General features: G+C 39.2%; 2 protein-coding genes across 2 annotated transcripts; both read left to right on the forward strand.

The window, feature by feature from the left end:
- Positions 1-180: 180 nt before the first annotated feature.
- hcn3 (hyperpolarization activated cyclic nucleotide-gated potassium channel 3) lies at positions 181-11,771 on the forward strand. Its single transcript, XM_065282125.1, has 7 exons — positions 181-1,314; positions 7,470-7,902; positions 8,049-8,210; positions 8,848-9,066; positions 9,144-9,290; positions 9,669-9,909; positions 10,646-11,771. The coding sequence occupies exons 1-7, from the start codon at positions 806-808 to the stop codon at positions 10,858-10,860; spliced, it is 1,926 nt and encodes a 641-aa protein (XP_065138197.1). The 5' UTR covers positions 181-805; the 3' UTR covers positions 10,861-11,771.
- Positions 11,772-13,351: 1,580 nt separating this feature from the next.
- On the forward strand, positions 13,352-18,092 carry ndufv1 (NADH:ubiquinone oxidoreductase core subunit V1). Its single transcript, XM_065287888.1, has 11 exons — positions 13,352-13,442; positions 14,461-14,637; positions 14,716-14,798; positions 14,900-15,070; positions 15,233-15,416; positions 15,519-15,708; positions 15,803-16,015; positions 16,089-16,255; positions 16,607-16,688; positions 16,828-16,973; positions 17,643-18,092. Exons 2-11 carry the CDS (start codon positions 14,467-14,469, stop codon positions 17,718-17,720), a joined length of 1,485 nt encoding a protein of 494 aa, XP_065143960.1. The 5' UTR covers positions 13,352-13,442; positions 14,461-14,466; the 3' UTR covers positions 17,721-18,092.
- The last annotated feature ends 115 nt before the right edge of the window (positions 18,093-18,207 follow it).

Below are 18,207 nucleotides of genomic sequence, written 5' to 3' on the forward strand. Positions count from 1 at the left end.
TTTATATGATATAACCAAAACCCTGCACACTCAGTGACGCACGCGCGTTCAGCGCTGAGGGAAACACACCTGTGGGTCTCCAGCGTATTCCGTGTCCTCCAGCAGCACAGGTTGACCCCGCCCACTTCCTCCCAGGTGTGACGCTCTGTTCCCTCTATCGGTTCATGCAGTTTGTTTGAACAGATAACGCGCAGGTGTCAGCAGAGAGAGAGATAAAGACGCCACCTTAAGAAGCCGATTAAACTCGAACCTCGGCTGCTCGTTGAAGAACTGACGCGTATTTTGCGATGCGCTTATACTGGGACCACATGCGCTGATTTTGCGGAAGTTTTCCAACGACTGTGATGGTAAATATGTACGTGGATACGTGGAAATAATATTGACAATAATTGCACTTATTCCCAGAGGAACTTTACAAGGGCGGATGAACTGCGCCTGGATTTTATCTGTACATTCACGCAAGGATTCTGGGATTGCTGTTTGCTTTTGTACGGTAAACATACCGAGGGCATGGACATGTTTTGGCTTTTAAAGAGTGCAACATTTTGGCTTGTAAACTTGTAAAGTGTAAGGAGACTTGATGTGAAATGAAGTCAAGTTTGCGTTATGCTGACTAAGGTTAACCTATGAAGTATTAACCTCAAAAGCAGGCTTATTTAAACCCATTCCAATTGATGAGGTTCAACCTTTTCTCTTAAATCAGCATCTAACTTCTAATTTGGAAATGATGATGTCATCATTCATCTGTTTTTATTATTTTTAAACGTATACATTTCATTACCTGCATAAACATCAAACCAAAATCATGGATGTTGATGGAAGCCCTCATTCTTCAAGTGGCGCCTCTAAGCGCAACATCAAGGGTAGGTTCTCCCTATCCAGCTGGCGTTCCTCTTCGAGGACCATCACACGGGAGGAACGGGGTGGGGAGGAGGTGAATAAAAGGCTCCTCTACATTGTCAACCATCACCAGGACCAAACAGACTCTGTGAGCGGTCCCATCTCCAAATCTCTTGAGGTTATAGCAGGGTTAGATGGCTCGACCACCACCATGACCACGTCCAGTCCATCTCACCTCCACAGATCTACATGTGAGTCGCCGGGGCCTGCGGTTGCCCCTATGGTGTGCGATTCAGAGGAAAGGGTCTTTGGCAACCAACCCACGTTTCTCCAGAGACAATTCAGCTCCTTGCTGCAGCCAGGGGTGAACAAGTTCTCCCTGCGAATGTTCGGTAGTGCAAAGGGTGTAGCAGCTGAGCAGGAAAGGGTGAAGGCATTTGGGGTTTGGATTATACATCCATATAGTGACTTCAGGTGAGTGACGCAGAGAGGAAGGGAAATATGACTGGCAGAAAATAAAACAAAGGTGGGAATACTGGTACACTCAAAATATTTTTCCCAAGTTGTCACTGGGGTGGTACCCTCTAAAAAGGCCCCATTTAGGCCCCTCTGAGGTACCAATATGAACTCTTTAGGTGCAAAGGTGTACTTTTTTTGAAAGGGTACCGCCCAAGTGACAGCTAGGGTACATATTGTGACCATTTTTTTCTGACAGTGTAGTGAATCTAAAACAGTATTAACCATCACTGTTACTTTTGCAAACATGTGAAAAGCTCAGCATACAGTGTACTTCTGTATAAAGTCACGGGTTCGAACCCAAGGAACACACGTTCTGATAAAAATTTATGCTTTTTAATGCACTGTAAGTGTCTGCCTGCTGTAAATTACAAGGTGTTCGGACATAAATGTGTGTTGGCACAACCACCCTACAATGAAAAAATATTTTAATCTTCATGAAACCAAAGCAAGCTCATTAGACATGTTGTTTTAATTCTATTAGCAATGTGATGTCACACTGCTAAAGCCCCGCCCACGACCACTGACTGACAGTCCTGTTTTACCATAGTTTCGGCCCTTAGTATGTTGGACGCTGTCTGCTATTTTTCCTGTGCTTCTTTGCACAAAATCAGATCTAATTTAACGAAAGCATCTCTTTTGGTAAAGGAGCGAAGAGCAATAGCTTATTTGCATTTAAAGGTACACACACACAAAACGTGTTTTTGCTCCCACCCAAATAGGGGCATCTTGGACATGCTATAATAAATGATCTGTTGGGTATTTTGAGCTGAAACTTCACAGAAACATTCTGGACACACCTGAGACTTATATTACATATTGAAAAATGGGCATAATATGAGCCCCTTAAGCCCAAAATCTGATTGTTCAAGCACAAACCTTTCAATCACCACCAAAGTAGAGAACAATGATATCTGGGCGTCCAGTTACACCGCTTTCCCTTATAGAGTTACCGTTAGCCAGTAAGACCATCAGAGATGAATGGACAAACTTGGTTACAGTGTCGGTTTAATGTTCTTTTGTTTCTTGTAAGTGCAGAGAGAAAGCCGCAAGATGTAAAGAGATAAAATGATACAGGATCTTAAAGGCGCTCTAAGCGAATTGACGCGTTTTAGACCCTAAAACATTTTTTGTTACATACTGGAAACATCTCCTCACTATCTGCTTGCTGCCTATCCGCTGATCAAACTGTAAAAAAACGCGATCTCTGTAGACAGCCCAGGCTTCACAAACGGCAATATCAACATAGTGGCCAAACCTAGCACCACAAAACAAAACAAAGTATTCCAGCCAATAAACGACAAAAAGGATTTGGGGGTGGGGGTTGGGCGCGTTCATGAAAGCACGGAAGGGAGGGGGAGGAGTTAGCTACGCTCCGTCTGTTTGAAAACTGTTCAAACGTCAACAAAAACTAACGTCTCGCAGATTCGCTTAGAACGCCTTTAATAACACCATATTAGAGCCAAGAGAGATAACAGTTCACTCAATGTACATTTCAATTTATGCATTTGGAGGAATATTACATTCAAAGCGACTTGCACTGCATTCAAGTTACACATTTATTCAGTATCTGGGGGCGTGTTTGCAACGAAGCCACACCCACTCTCTAGAAAGCTGCAGTCTCTCATGTTGGGGTGGGGCCATGATCAGTGGCTTCAGTGCATCATCTAGCCACCGTTTTAGCCCCGCCCAAATAATCACGAACACAGAAATATTGAAAAAGTGTTTAATGGTGTAAGGGGTTGTGCACACCAAAACTTTTAAACATGGCTGAAAATGCCTGGACAACGCCGAATGCTAGCTGTTTTTTCAGCTGAGTGCCAGCTTTCTTTAGCTGAGCGCTTTGGTAGCTCTGATACTTCAGCTGTGAGCTGTTTGTTTGCCGTGGTAATGTCACGCCCCTCCTCCACTGTGATTGGAGCTTTTTTTACCCAAAGTTGAATATTTTTTAACTCTCGGCGTTCAGCGGAAAAACCGCCGGGCGCCAGTTTTCAGCACGGAAGAAAACCGATAGCTGCTGGCTTATTTGAAAAACGCAGCGTTTCCATTGGAAACAATTGAAAACGTGTGCCGGCCGCGGGCGTAAAAGTTTTGGTGTGCACGCCCCTTAAGTCCACAATTAATTAATTTACTACATAGTTCACAATCTTTGTAACGGGTTTTTAGTAATACTTTTCCAACATATATAATGTGTTCAGAAACAATTATCTAAAATGAATTAACACAGACTTTAGCATTTTCCATCAATGTTTTTTCATGAGATCCATGTTTACAAGTAAAAATCGTAATAAAACTGGAAGAACAGATCATGAAAGAGGTGTTTTTCATTAAGCAATGAAAAGTTACAGACTGTTATATGGTTGATATGTAATTGCAAGTACATTGGTGTCCAAAATCATTATGGTTATATTTTTCATTATTTTAATAATTTGGTACTCATTGTCATGGATCACAAGATGTTACAGGCCATAACAATATAATCTTTTCTGTCAAATGTGTTTTAGCTCAAAATCATGATCTCCCGCTGTCTGAAACAGACACGTTCCCTCTCTCTTACACACAAACATGCCTGTCAACAGTGTTACTCTACCTTGGTAACAGAGTTTGACGTAACAGAATTGACACTGACAAATTTAGACAACAGAAAGTCATGATTAACTAATAAAGACATTTTTAACAGAAACAAATATTATGTCTTGTAATATCATGCAGTGGCGGCAGGTGACGACTTTTTTTCGAGGGCGCTCGATGCGAAGTTCGTCACAACATGTATTTAGCCCATCATGCGTGTGGTTCGTCATTTCAAAATGTGTGTCCTTCATGTCGAGTGATCCTATGTGCATAACGTATCTTGGAAAAATAAGTGCTGCTGCAGACGCGTCTAAAGGGTTTATGATAAAAGAGACGCTCGTGTTTGCCAGATACTCGCATAATCTCAAGCATAATCAGAGTTTACTGTTAAGGGAGTGTCTTGCATGTATTCGGTGAACGTGAGCGTCTCTTTTATCATAAACAGTTTTGACGCATTTGCAGCAGGCACTTATTTTGACAAAACACGTGATGCACATGGTTCACATGACGCAACAAACACATATTTTGAAAACACAAAATAAATCACTTTGGTCACCAAACATGCCTGCATTTATATAATCACCCTTTTGTTTTTGCGACATGCTCAGTGTTTCTAGTAAAAGCACCGATCATGTATATTATGTGCTATATGCTGTGCATTCGTGGATGGTTGGGAAGTGACATTTGTAAGATGGGAAGCTTTTACGACATTAGGAGACACTGGGATTGTCTGACACTATTTTTACAACCTATAATCTTTTAAATGTTGCTTACCTTCCCACAGGGGTCAAATGGCAGCCATACAATATAAAAAGTCATTGGCTTGTAAGCTCATGTAGAAGTTTTCAGGTAGCAGGTCAAAGGTCAACAGAAGCCTGAAGTTGACTGACACTACGGAAAATATGATCGCAAGTGGAAACTTCAAACCACCACGCTTCGCTGAAGATTGTATATCCAGTTGAAACAGTCACATACAGTACATTTACAATTCTCTGGTACCACTTCAGTAATTGCTTTCTCTGTAAACATAGAGTAGTTAGTTGAAATATATATATGAACAATCGTCGTAATCATGCCTTGTTAAAGGGCAAAATGTTGATATCTCGAAAATGTCATACGAGGCTGAACCTTTATCATATTGAGATCTTTGGCTTAGGATGTTCTTCTCCAGTCTGTTTAGCAACTGATAGTGTGATGTCCAGAACCATAATTAAAGGGATAGTTCACCGAAAAATGAAAGTTTTGTCATCATATACTCATCATCACTATGGAACACTAATGAAGATATTTTGACTTTTTTTTTTTTAACCAAACAGATCTGGGGCACCATTCACTTCTATAGTATTATTTTTTCGTTCTATGGAAGTCAATGGTGCCCCAAATCTGATTTGTTACAAACATTCTTCAAAACATCTTTGTTTGTATTCCGCAGAACAAAGACAAGTTTGAAACATCTCAAGCATGAGTAAATGACAAAATTATAGTCATTTATTGGTGAACTATCCCTTTAAAGTTATAACAGACTTAAAGGCAGGGTGCATGACCCACCCCACACATACGCAACCCAGGCAAAGATGTTGGTTAGTAGACACGCCCCTTACTGCTGATTGGCTACAAGTGTGTTTTGGTAGTCGTCCCGACTCCCTTTTCCAAAGCGAAAAAATCACGCACCCCGCCTTTAAAACGTATTGATAATTATGGACAGGCCCGGGGTGGGTAATCGGGAGAACCGGGAGAATTCCCGGTGGGCCGCTTCACTTTTGGGCCGGTCGAGTTTTTTTTTTTTTTTACATTTGTCACGTCAGTGAGTCTATCTTCTCTTAAATGACACTTCACACGTTTCCCATTGGCAGCGCGCAACCTCTGCATGGGTTGTACCATGTGAGGGAGTTTTCCCCTCCCCTCCCATAGAGTTGGTTCGGTCCATAGCACGTCCAAGAAAACTTTTCTCCGGTAGGCTGGGCCGGCCCTACCGTAACAATACGCGTCTGAGAGAAGATCGTAAAAAACAGGTTGAAGAAAAAATCCATTGGAGGAGGATGCTGCCGCCAAACATGCCAAACTTACAGATTTATTTTAAAGAGGACAAACAAAAGTGACAACAACAGGTAACTTAAAGAGAAATAAGCCTAGTAATGATAAGCATTAGCAACGTAATTATTCGGCTAATACTGTTGTCAAACTATTTACAAGCCAAATGTTTTTTTTTTGTTAAAATATTAGCTTTTGTGTATATATGGCGATTCATAGACTTTGCAAAATTATGCAAGCAGCTTCTGAGCAGTCCCCCGCTGAAAATGAGGAGGCCATGAGTAAACAATATGAATTAAAGTTATTTAACCCTCAGGTTGTGTTCAGAACCCTATAACACCTTTTGTGTTCCCAGTCAAAAATGACAAGCCTAAAAAAAGCTTATAAATCACTTGTTATGCTATATATTTACCCAATATTGGATTCAATATTTTTGTCAAATTGTTTTTATTGATTTTTAATTAGGACTGGGTTTTATATTTCTATTTGCATCTGATTAATCATAGGCCTCATATAATTAGCTATGCTAATAATTTATCAACCTTTTCTTGTGGAATAGATCCAAAATGGGCTGGGTTATTTTTGACCATAATGGGTAAATATTGGACAGAACATGCTGCTGGGTTAAAATTGACCCAATGCTGGGTTGTTTTAACCCAACTGTTGGGTTATTATAATCAATGGTTGCATAACAACAACCTAAAATTGGGTTATTTTTAACCCAGCATGTGTGTTCTGTCCAATATTTACCCATTATGGGTCAAAAATAACCCAGCCCATTTTGGATCTATTCCACAAGAGGAATATTTTTCTTAACTTCTCATCTTAAGTAAAATATTATTTAGCTTTTACCTCATTTTTTTGAACCATGATATTAATAAAAACTATCGTAAGAGCTGAACTGTTGCTTTATTTATCCAATTAGAAAAAAGTGCTAATTTGGAATAACACTATGGAAAAGTGGGCCGGTCTTGGGCCTGAAACTCCCGGGCTGAAAAATGGCCCCACTCCGGCCCTGATTATGGATAATATTATGCATACAGTAGTGCCCACAGTGATGTCTTGTGGGAATTGTGTTCAATATTTGCATATAATGCCCCATCAGATTAGATTAAACCATCAAAATATCAGGCATTTGGTACAAAATTAACAAAACACCAAACTTTATTTGACAAAATCATTTGGCAAACAAACAACAATGAATTAGGGAATCTGGGATGTATTCAAATCAACCAAAATAATGCATAGAAAAACAGCTAATAGGTAATAAAGGATACATTGACTACAATATTATTTGTTATTAATATCTGCGGTAATATTTTGTACTCTTTGGCCATGTCTTTATGTGATTAATGATGAATATGTGATGTCATATTTGCCAAGCTTTCTTGAAATCTTCTCAAAGTTGAGTTTATGCACCAAACACCACCCCAGCATACATAAAAAATCTTTGATGCATCTTTATTAAAGTATTTGAATAAAGGTCATCATCAAGTAATTTTTATCAACAGGTTCTATTGGGATTTGGTGATGCTCTGCCTTATGATGGGCAACCTTGTGATCCTACCATGGGGCATCACCTTCTTTGAAGACCAGAACACACTACCCTGGATCACCTTCAACGTGGCCTCCGACACACTTTTCCTGGCAGACCTCGTCTTAAACTTCCGGACGGGTATCATGGAGGGCGACAACTCCGAGATCATCCTGGATCCGCAAGTGATCCGTCGCCGTTATCTGCGTGGCTGGTTTCTAGTGGACTTTATCTCCTCCATCCCGGTGGACTACTTCTTCCTGATTGTGGATATAGAGGCCCGGCTGGAGTCGGCGGAGGTGTACCGCACCGCCAGGGCTTTGCGCATCGTTCGCTTCACCAAGATCCTTAGTCTGCTCCGATTACTGCGCTTGTCCAGACTTATACGTTACATCCATCAGTGGGAGGAGGTGAGCAATCAGTTTCCATCGTTGTTGTGAACCTGGGTGCATGAGAGGTGTTGTGAACAGATTTAACTGCGCAGGATAAATATATAATATATATTTTACAATAAGAATAAGAAATAAGACAGTACAGCTGTTGCTGGGTTTTACAGATATTTCACATGACCTATGACCTGGCCAGTGCGGTGGTTCGCATTGTGAATCTGATCGGAATGATGTTGTTGCTGTGTCATTGGAACGGCTGCTTGCAGTTCATGGTGCCAATGTTACAGGAATTCCCTCCGGACTGTTGGGTCTCCAAAAACAACATGGTGGTATGTAAGATGAATGCACTTGTTCCTGGGGCACTAAAGAATTTGTTAAAGGGATAGTTCACCCAAAAATAAAAATTATGTCATCACCCTCATGTTGTCACAAACCTGTATACATTTCTTTGTTCTTATGAACAGAAAGGAAAATATTTTGTTGAATGTTTGTAACCAAACCGACCAGAGGCCCCATTGACTTCCACAGTAAAAAAAAATGAATACTGTGGAAGTCAATGGGGCCTCTGATCGGATTGGTTAAAAAAATAAAATTTTATAGGTTTCTAATTACCTGACAGTGAGTAAATGATAACATAATTTTCATTTTTGGGTGAACTATCCCTTTAAACCCTTAATCCTTCAAAGCTGAGCGGCATCATTTCTGTACTGCTAGCGTCACCAAATGGATGAGTCTAATCTTATTAGTCCAACATTGAAATCCTCATAACTTTTTTTTCTGTAGCTCATTGTGTTAGCAGCGCAAAACGTTGTGGGTTCAACTCCAGGAAACACACACATGATAAAATGTTTATTATTTTTAATGCACTGTAAGCTGCTTTAAAATAAAAGGCTGAGATATAAGAAAGTGTCCCAAGTCTTTAATGTTTCCATCTTTAAGTAGTGACGGTCTGTCTTTCTCTGCCAGAATGCCACCTGGGATGTGCAGTATTCGTATGCCCTCTTCATGGCCATGAGTCACATGCTGTGCATTGGTTACGGAGCCCAGGCACCCGAGGGGCCGACTGACGTCTGGCTCACTATGATCAGCATGATCATTGGTGCCACCTGCTACGCTATGTTCCTGGGCAATGCCACCAACCTCGTCCAGTCACTGGATGCCTCCCATCGCCAGTACCAGGAGAAGGTACTGCACAAACTGCTTTCCTGACTATTTTTTTCTGTTGGCATTAAAAAAACGTTTGCAATGTTTTGTTATTGCAGTACAAGCAGGTGGAACAGTACATGTCCTTTCACAAGCTGCCTGCGGATATGAGACAGAGGATTCATGATTATTATGAGCATCGCTTCCAGGGCAAGATGTTCGACGAGGAGAACATTCTCGGAGAACTTAGTGATCCACTCAGAGAGGTTTCTTATGTTTCGGCATGCTTTGCTTTGAAAATGTTTTTAGGGATGGGATTTAAAACATAAAATGCTGGTCAAATATGTCAAATTAATGTAAAATCAATGATTGAAATCAGACTTTGATGCTCCTAATCTCATCATTAAATGATGAGACTTTAGCCTGTATTTCACAGACCGGGTTACATAAAACTTATTTATCATATGTTTTTATCTATAATCTTATTTATGAATATTTAAGATCCCTTATGGAAATTTTGACAATTCCTCATCCATGCATCCCATAATCTCAGGCCCCTTAGACCCCTCAAGCTTTGCCCAATCGAATGCATTCAGGAGATGTTATAATCCTAATCCATCTTGTACTGTGTGTTTGACCTGCAGGAGATTGTGAACTTTAATTGTCGTGGACTTGTGGCTAACATGCCGCTTTTTGCAAATGCCGATCCTCATTTCGTCACAGTCCTCTTGACGAAGTTACGCTTTGAGGTCTTTCAACCGGGTGACATAATAATTCGTGAAGGGATGCTCGGTCGGAAAATGTACTTCATTCAGCACGGCTGCGTCAGCGTAATCACACACGACAAAAAGGAGAAAAAACTTAATGACGGCTGTTACTTTGGAGGTGAGTTTGATCTAATATGAAGATAAAACTGTATTTTTAATTGAGCATGAAAACATGTTCTAGTAAACCCCAAACTAACTCAAGACTTGTGAAAGGCATAATATGACCCATTTAAACACTTAATAATAATTCATCTATTTTCAAAGTGCACATATTATGCAAAATCCACTTTCAAAAAATGTTTGGACATAACTGTATGTGAGCACAACAACCCTTCAATGAAAAAAAAATCCACCCTCTCTTTTTTTTTAATCCCTTTAAAAACAAAGTGTAACTTATTAGACATGCTGCTTTGAATCTTTTGTTAATGTGACATCACACAAACAAAGCCCCGCCCATTTTACCCCAAAGCTTTTCTAAATGTGTTTGTTAGCACATTGTAGCACTAATGCAGCTAAAGATACTATTGTATTCAAAGGAATCAGATCTATTTTTAATCAAAAGCACTCACTGTCTGTTGTTAAGTTGGAGCTCATTTGCATTTAAAGGTACACACAGCGCTTTTTGGCTCCCACCCAAAAAGTAGCATTTTGGACATGCTATAACACACAATCTGTGGGGTGTTTTTAGCTGAACAGACACATTCGAGGCACACCTGGGACTTATATTACATCTTGTTAAAATAGGCATAATATGTGCCCTTTAAAAGCTTTTACAAAAATTCTGCTTTTATACCAAACTAACTATGATTCAAAGTAAATGATAGTGGATGTAAGACCTGTTTGTTTTTTTTTAGAAATATGTCTGCTGAACCGTGGACGTCGCACAGCGAGCGTCATAGCCGATACCTACTGCAGGCTTTATTCGCTCAGTGTTGACAGCTTTAATGAAGTTTTGGAGGAGCATCCATTAATGAGAAGGGCATTCGAGAGTGTGGCTGTGGATCACCTGTCACGCGAGGGAAACGGTGTTGTGTATCCAAAAAAAGCCACGGAGGACGATGGAGAATGACATTTTCGTACATGAGATCTAAAACGAGACAAAAATGAATGTAGAGCAACGCAGAGGAAAGTGTTACAGTCTTCACATAAAGCGTATTTGTATGTATTTGTGATGCCTTTGACATTAATGACAGTGTACAGTTGCAGTATAGTGTATCTATTTAAAATATTTTTTTATAATCCTTATAGGAATATACATATTTAAGCAATACTGGTTCAGTACTTTTAATAATATTTAATGGCTGATTTTAGAAATGCTGGATTCATATATTTCATTTCAGTAACAAAAACATTTGCTCCTTCACTTTTAAAAATAACAAAAACATTTTTTTTATGTATATATGACAAGAACCGTTGTGCTTTAAAAAAAAGTTTCTTTGTAAAGGGTAAGAAAGAAATCGTTATTTTGGGAACCTTTAAGGGCTCTAAATGGTTCTGGTTATGGTTCTTTTGTGACATCGCTGTAAAGAACCCCTTTGTAGCACCTTTATTTTCAACAAACGAGCTGTTTAACATGGTAAGCTATTTATGCAGCAATATATTATAATAGGCTATAATCAAATAAAGACAGCACAGCGAAATTAAATGAATAAAGGGTCGTAAACATTCAACATGCATTGACATCTGAAACATTTAAAATGTAATATAAATTCATACTTTTATCATTTTTTTTCTAACCCATGAGTTTATAAGTTTAAATAATAGTGTTTTTGGTTGGTTGGCCTGAATGAATTGCTCCCCATTTTGCATTAAACAACTTAAAAGTTTGCGTCTCTTAACCTGACTAAAACAGTGTTTCTGTTCCCAGTGATTGTCATGTTGCTGGTTCTTAGATGAATCATTAATGCCTGGTGGAGGTAACCATAAATAATGACATCAGGTTAAAGTCCTTGTAAAGTCAGATATAAAATGTGTTCTGAGTATGCCACACCACAAATTTTTTTTTTATTATTAACCACCCAAACAAATTGGAATGTTGTTAAAAACGTCAAGTAAATAAAACCAGTTGGAAAAATAGGCTGCATTCTCTGCTCTCGAGCGCTGGGGGCGTGTCCGCTGTCGGCGCTGAAACTACGCCTACTCGCGCGAAAGCTGCCATCCCTCTCATCTTTCAAATATCGATACAACCTGAATGGATGCTAGCGATTGTGTTAGGGGCGGGGCCATGCTCGGTGTCTTCAGTGCGTCATCGAGCCACCGTTTTAGGGCAGCCTAAAAATCCTGAAAACAGAAATGGTGAAAAAACGATGTAAATAATGCATAGTTTACAATCTTAGTGGCATGTTTCAGCAAAACATTTTTAACATGTATAATGTGTTTAGAAACAATTTTTAAGATTGGCTTTACAGGGACTGTAGTGAGATCACAGTGTTTAACCAATATTCAAATCAACACTGAGCACTTACAAATTATATAAGACGTATATTACTATAAATGGCCTTTCTAAACTAGGTTGAGTATTAAACAACATAAGTCAACCCATTAAACCAAGAACAATATTTATTTATTTATTAAGTTTTTGCTTTATTACTTCCATTCTGTGGTTGGACAAGCCATGTTGCCCTAAATGTTGCCCAATGTAATACTAATGTCATGCATGTTGAGTATTATACAAAATAATTGGGATCAAGTGCACACTGTGTATGTAAACAATGTGATTTTTTTCAGTCTGTGGTGTAAAAAGGTTGCATTAGCAATTAAAGAAAAAAAATTTTTTACAACAATTTTTTTCGGTTTTACTGGTAGTCCACTGTATAAAGAAATTTTAGGTATATGTCATGGTTTACTTTATTTTGCTATACATTGCCTATAGTGTCCTACCCACACTAGTAAAAAATAAAAAAATATATCTGTTGTCTGAATAATTTTGGGTTTGACTGTATATTAATCTTTAAAAAAAAAATCTAAATATTAGTTAAATTATATTATTATGATCCTGTTTTTTAGGATTATGTCTTTTGGTTGCAATAGCACACAAAGATGAAGTACACGTTTTTATATGTCTGTTTTAAAAATTAACCTGTACACTAAGATGCAGTAAGATTGTTACCAATAGGTGGATTTTATTATAAAATTCATTCAAACTAGCATAAACTGTATATAACAGTGTGGTAGAGTATACTTTACATGCAATATGCTTCATGTTATCCAATTGCACAAAAAGACACTGCTTTAATATATTCCTGAAAAATGCACTTTCAATAATTTGTTTTTTCATACACAATTAAACTAAACTAAACTTCAGACTAAATAAGGTGGCTTGTGCTGTTGATATTCTGTCTTAAACACATACATCATTAAGATGCCATTATATTTCAGACATTTCTTAAATTCAGTTTTTTTTACTTTCTCATGGGGTACTGATTGTAGATAAATGAGGAAAAATTACTTTAAATGACTGTAGTTTTAGGCTGCAACATAAAATTGATCTAATTGAGAGAGGTCTGGATATTTTCTGAATGCACCTTGTCCAGTGTATATTACTTGCTCAACAGCGCCCCCTCACGCTCACACCAGTTATCTCATCCGGGTCGGTCGCTATATTCCTTCCGTTCTACGTTTGATAACGACAGATCCGGGCAGATCACGAAGGTAAGTGTTTTTATGCCCTTAAGCTGTGTTTGGTTTAATGTTTTGGACGGTTAATTTCATTAGACAGCTGTTATGCAATTGCTTATGTATTTAACAAAGATTAAAACGTTTTGCGTTATCGCAATCTCTCAAATGTCACAGAGAGTCAATGTGGAGGTCACTCCTCGACGAGTCCATTTTCACTGATTTAATATAAGTTACTGTTTTAAAGGTACTTAGCTTGTGAGTGTTTTTGTAATATGGTGTTATTTGATTCTTGTATATGTGTATTTTATGTTTGCTGCAAAGCCCATAGTAGTTGTAACTAGTAGTAGATCTGTCTCTTATCTTGTGTAAGTTCCCTTCATATAACGCAACACATTTGGTTGCTTTTTAAGGGCTCGTGACTTATTTTACATGATTTAATTAAGTTGTAAATGCATCTTGTGCATGGAAATCCTACATGCAATTTCTCATGTAAAAATTTAGTGACTGGGACAAACGAATTGTTTTTGTTTTTGTGCCTTCTTTATAAAAACGATGTATATAAGGCGCCAAAACTAAGCATGTAAATGACTTTTTTTAACGTTTAACTAAAATAAATATAAATAAACAGGACACGTAATGAGCACTTTTAGTTTTGAGAGAGGGCACAAGGAGTGTTACTAAACAGTGTACCACGTGGTACAACCTTGTTTACAAAACCCTAATGCATCTCATCTTCGTCGTTTACTTGCAAAGATAAAACTTTGCATTTATTATAAAAATTAAACAAATATTATTTTGAATTTGACAGATAAAGTGACTAAACCATTTACATTTATGCATTTGTCATATGCTTAAATCCAAAGCAACCTTTATTGGTTTCAATGTATACTTTTTTATCGAACCCACAACCTTTGCACTGCTAATGTGCCCTAAATTGCCATTAAATTGGACAATATTTGTCCACTAACTGATTTACAGAAGTGTCACTACTATTACTAATTTCAATGACCAGAAAGTTTGGCTAATATTTCATGTTCAACATATTTTTCAGATAAGGATGTTGTCCTGTCTCGGCTGTCCTGCTCTTAGCAGGGTGCTCAGCACCGGGGCATCACGGGCCCCGGTTGCCATGGCAGCAGCTGGCGCATCACGTGCCCCTGCAACCACCATCCCTGTCTGTCCCCCAAACCCCATGGCACTGGTGCGGTACAACAGCACCGCTCAGCAGGTAACTGTATTCTCATAAACTTGTCATGTACATATGATGATCAATTGAAATGGACTGTAATCACATTGTGTCATACAGGATAAACCAAAGAAGACCAAATTTGGACCTCTCGCTGACCAGGACAGAATATTCACTAACTTGTACGGACGACATGACTGGAGGTAAAATCCAAAAAGTTTTGTAGCCACATCACAGGATTGTTCAGAAATGGATGAGATCCAGAAACATGAATTTTTAAGATAAACCATACCCTGTTTCTCAGGCTGAAGGGTGCTTTGAAGAGAGGCGACTGGTACAAGACCAAGGAGATTCTGGACAAAGGAGTGGACTGGATCTTAAATGAGGTCAAGGTGTCCGGTCTGCGTGGTAGGGGAGGTGCTGGCTTCCCTACCGGGATGAAGTGGAGTTTCATGAACAAACCCAGTGATGGCAGGTAGGATTACATCCTAAATCAGGCAAGATTTATCAAATAAGTTTTATACACGAGAGGCCTATGACTATGAAAGTTACCAAACATATGCCGCACCTCCAGTAACTTCCTGAATTACTTCAATCGGATTGACACAGAATCATGTTATTGTCTTCATTCCCCAAGGCCTAAATATCTTGTGGTGAATGCTGATGAAGGTGAACCCGGCACCTGCAAGGACAGAGAGATCATGCGTAATGATCCTCACAAGCTGATCGAGGGCTGCCTGGTGGCCGGTAGGGCCATGGGAGCCCGCGCAGCTTATATCTACATCCGTGGAGAGTTTTACAATGAGTCGTCCAACCTGCAGGTAAAATAGGATTTGCTTTCTTGTCTATCAATGCAATGTATTAAACTAATATTATTTTTTTAATGCAATGCACTGTGGGTGTTTTTGTGCTGGTTCTCTCAGGTGGCCATTAATGAGGCTTACGCAGCCGGACTTATTGGCAAAAATGCATGCGGCTCAGGTTATGACTTTGACGTGTTTGTGATGCGTGGCGCTGGGGCGTACATCTGCGGAGAGGAGACGGCTCTGATCGAGTCCATTGAGGGCAAACAGGGGAAACCTCGTCTGAAACCTCCCTTCCCTGCCGATGTGGGTAAGTCATAAAGCCGTATGAACAGGTTTGTATGTTGTTACTCTCGAATAGTATCGTTGTGCATTTCAAATGGGAAATATGTTGCATGTTGCAGGTGTGTTTGGTTGTCCAACAACGGTTGCGAACGTCGAGACTGTAGCTGTGGCACCGACCATCTGCCGTCGTGGCGGCACGTGGTTTCTGGGTTTTGGTCGGGAGAGAAACTCTGGCACGAAGCTCTTTAACATTTCTGGCCATGTCAACACCCCCTGCACGGTGGAAGAAGAAATGTCCATTCCCTTGAAAGAACTTATTGAAAGGCATGCAGGTACGATGAAACCACTGTCATACTTTATAAATGTTTGTCCAAGGTTTAATCTTTCCACATCTGATCTCTATAGGTGGCGTTCGAGGGGGCTGGGATAATCTCCTGTGTGTTATTCCTGGTGGGTCCTCCACACCCCTAATCCCACGACACGTATGTGATGATGTCATGATGGATTTTGATGCCCTCATTCAGGCTCAAACTGGCCTTGGCACAGCAGCACTCATTGTCATGGATAAATCAGTGAGTTGCCTTTTAAATGAAAGATGAAGTCATATTGTCATTTGTTTGGCTTAACCAATGCCACTTTTTTTAAAGCTTCAGGGATTATAATGCTTTAATCGAGCCAATGTTATATCCGGCCCAGTCGGACTGCTCAGACAGAACGAATTGGTGCCACAAATGGGGCAGAAAATATACTTTGAGCTTTTTTTGAAAAGCTTTGTTTGTCAAACACATGTATGACCCTTCCTTTGTATTCTAAGACCTGATGTGGCCCTCGAGTAAAAAAGTTTGCCCATCCCTGCTATAATATAAAATAAACATTGTTGCCTCATAAAACTTTTACGATAAAAAATGGTCCTTTCTCCACAGACTGATGTAATCCGAGCCATTGCCCGCTTAATTGAATTCTACAAGCATGAGAGTTGTGGTCAGTGTACGCCTTGCAGAGAGGGTAAGAAACTGATATCTCTGTGAAACTGTCACAGGGTTACATATCCAGCAGATGGGAACTGTTTTTAGGGCACGGAGAAAAAGTGCAGTCCTTACCATATGCTTGTTTATATCTAAACGTGTTTTTGTGTGTTGCTCAGGAGTGGACTGGATGAATAAAATGATGTGGCGCTTTGTGAAAGGCGACGCACAGTCAGCAGAGATTGACATGATCTGGGAAATCAGTAAGCAGATTGAGGGCCACACCATCTGTGCTTTGGGAGATGGAGCGGCATGGCCAGTGCAGGTATATTTAGAAGTACAAGAGAAGCAAACTTTTACTATATACCGTAATGTCCTGAATATAAGACAACTTTTTTCAAAGAAATGCCTCTTAATAAACAATGTTGTCACATATTCGAGCTCTAGACAATATATCAATCATACTACGGTAGATACCTGCACAAATGCAGTAGGTGGCGCCAAATAAACATAAACAAGTTCACCTGGACTGAAGCAACCTGATAACTAAAGTCATTTACAGTAAGACTGCTACTGTTAATAAAATATTAATAGGCTACTTGTTTTTCCACAATGAGATGGACAGCATAGGCTATTTGTTATTAAATCCAGATGGACTACTGGTTATATATGGTACTGTATGCCATATGAAAAGTATTAAAAGATTGTAGGGTACCAAACTGGTCTTCTTCTTTTCAAATTAAAGCATTTTCTTTATAAAAGACAAGAGTTAGTCTTCAAAAAGCATTTCTCCAAAAGGTACACTTTGGGGGGGGGGGGGGGTGTCTTATAATCAGGGTTGTCTTATGTTCAGGACAATACGGTACTAGATACTTTCAAAGACTCTGGATCTAGGACTAATGCAGTGACAATAATATGTTTTCACTTTGTCTCAGAAATATATTCAGATCAGTTCTACAATGTTTTAAATTAAAACCTTTTCTCTTGTTCTCAGGGATTGATTCGTCACTTTCGGCCTTTAATGGAGGGTAGGATCTCGGACTTCAAACAGAAACAGCAGGCCCGTGCTTGAAGGCCTCATTTCTGCATTCATTGTCACGCAGGCATTTAAAGTTATTTAAGCAAAAAGAATATTGTTTCTCGCTCACTGATATGTGAACTTTTGTCTGCCGGTATCCACTTTGTGTTTCTTGTCATGTATATCTGGGGCATGGAAGGAAGATCACCAATAAAGTTCTTTAAACTTTGAAATAGTTTTTGTAAAATCTATTTCACCATTGTAATAGACTTAACATCATACTTTTGATTGTAGATGACTTATAACAGAATGGAAGAGTTGAGAATTGATGTAATTAGGTTGTGTTATGACGTTGATGCTGTTATTCTTGATAGAAACACCTACACTGTACAAACAATTATGTGTGGAAATAAAGTACATACTTTATGGATTAGTCACATACTTAATTATTTAAGGATTTTATTATGGATATGTGTGATCCTGGACCACAAAACAAGTCGCATGGGTATATTTGTAGCAATAGCCAAAAATACATTTTATG

Source organism: Paramisgurnus dabryanus, chromosome 19 (assembly GCF_030506205.2).
Source record: "Paramisgurnus dabryanus chromosome 19, PD_genome_1.1, whole genome shotgun sequence".
Lineage (NCBI taxonomy): Eukaryota > Metazoa > Chordata > Actinopteri > Cypriniformes > Cobitidae > Paramisgurnus > Paramisgurnus dabryanus.

Excerpts from the sequence above, each read along its gene's own strand:
- hcn3 (XM_065282125.1), top strand. The coding sequence starts at position 806 with ATGGATGTTGATGGAAGCCCTCATTCTTCAAGTGGCGCCTCTAAGCGC. Across the intron at positions 1,315-7,469 it reads CATCCATATAGTGACTTCAG|GTTCTATTGGGATTTGGTGA; the intron begins GTGAGTGACGCA and ends TTTTATCAACAG. Across the intron at positions 9,291-9,668 it reads TTAGTGATCCACTCAGAGAG|GAGATTGTGAACTTTAATTG; the intron begins GTTTCTTATGTT and ends TTTGACCTGCAG.
- ndufv1 (XM_065287888.1), top strand. The coding sequence starts at position 14,467 with ATGTTGTCCTGTCTCGGCTGTCCTGCTCTTAGCAGGGTGCTCAGCACC. Across the intron at positions 14,799-14,899 it reads TACGGACGACATGACTGGAG|GCTGAAGGGTGCTTTGAAGA; the intron begins GTAAAATCCAAA and ends CCTGTTTCTCAG. Across the intron at positions 16,974-17,642 it reads GAGCGGCATGGCCAGTGCAG|GGATTGATTCGTCACTTTCG; the intron begins GTATATTTAGAA and ends TCTTGTTCTCAG.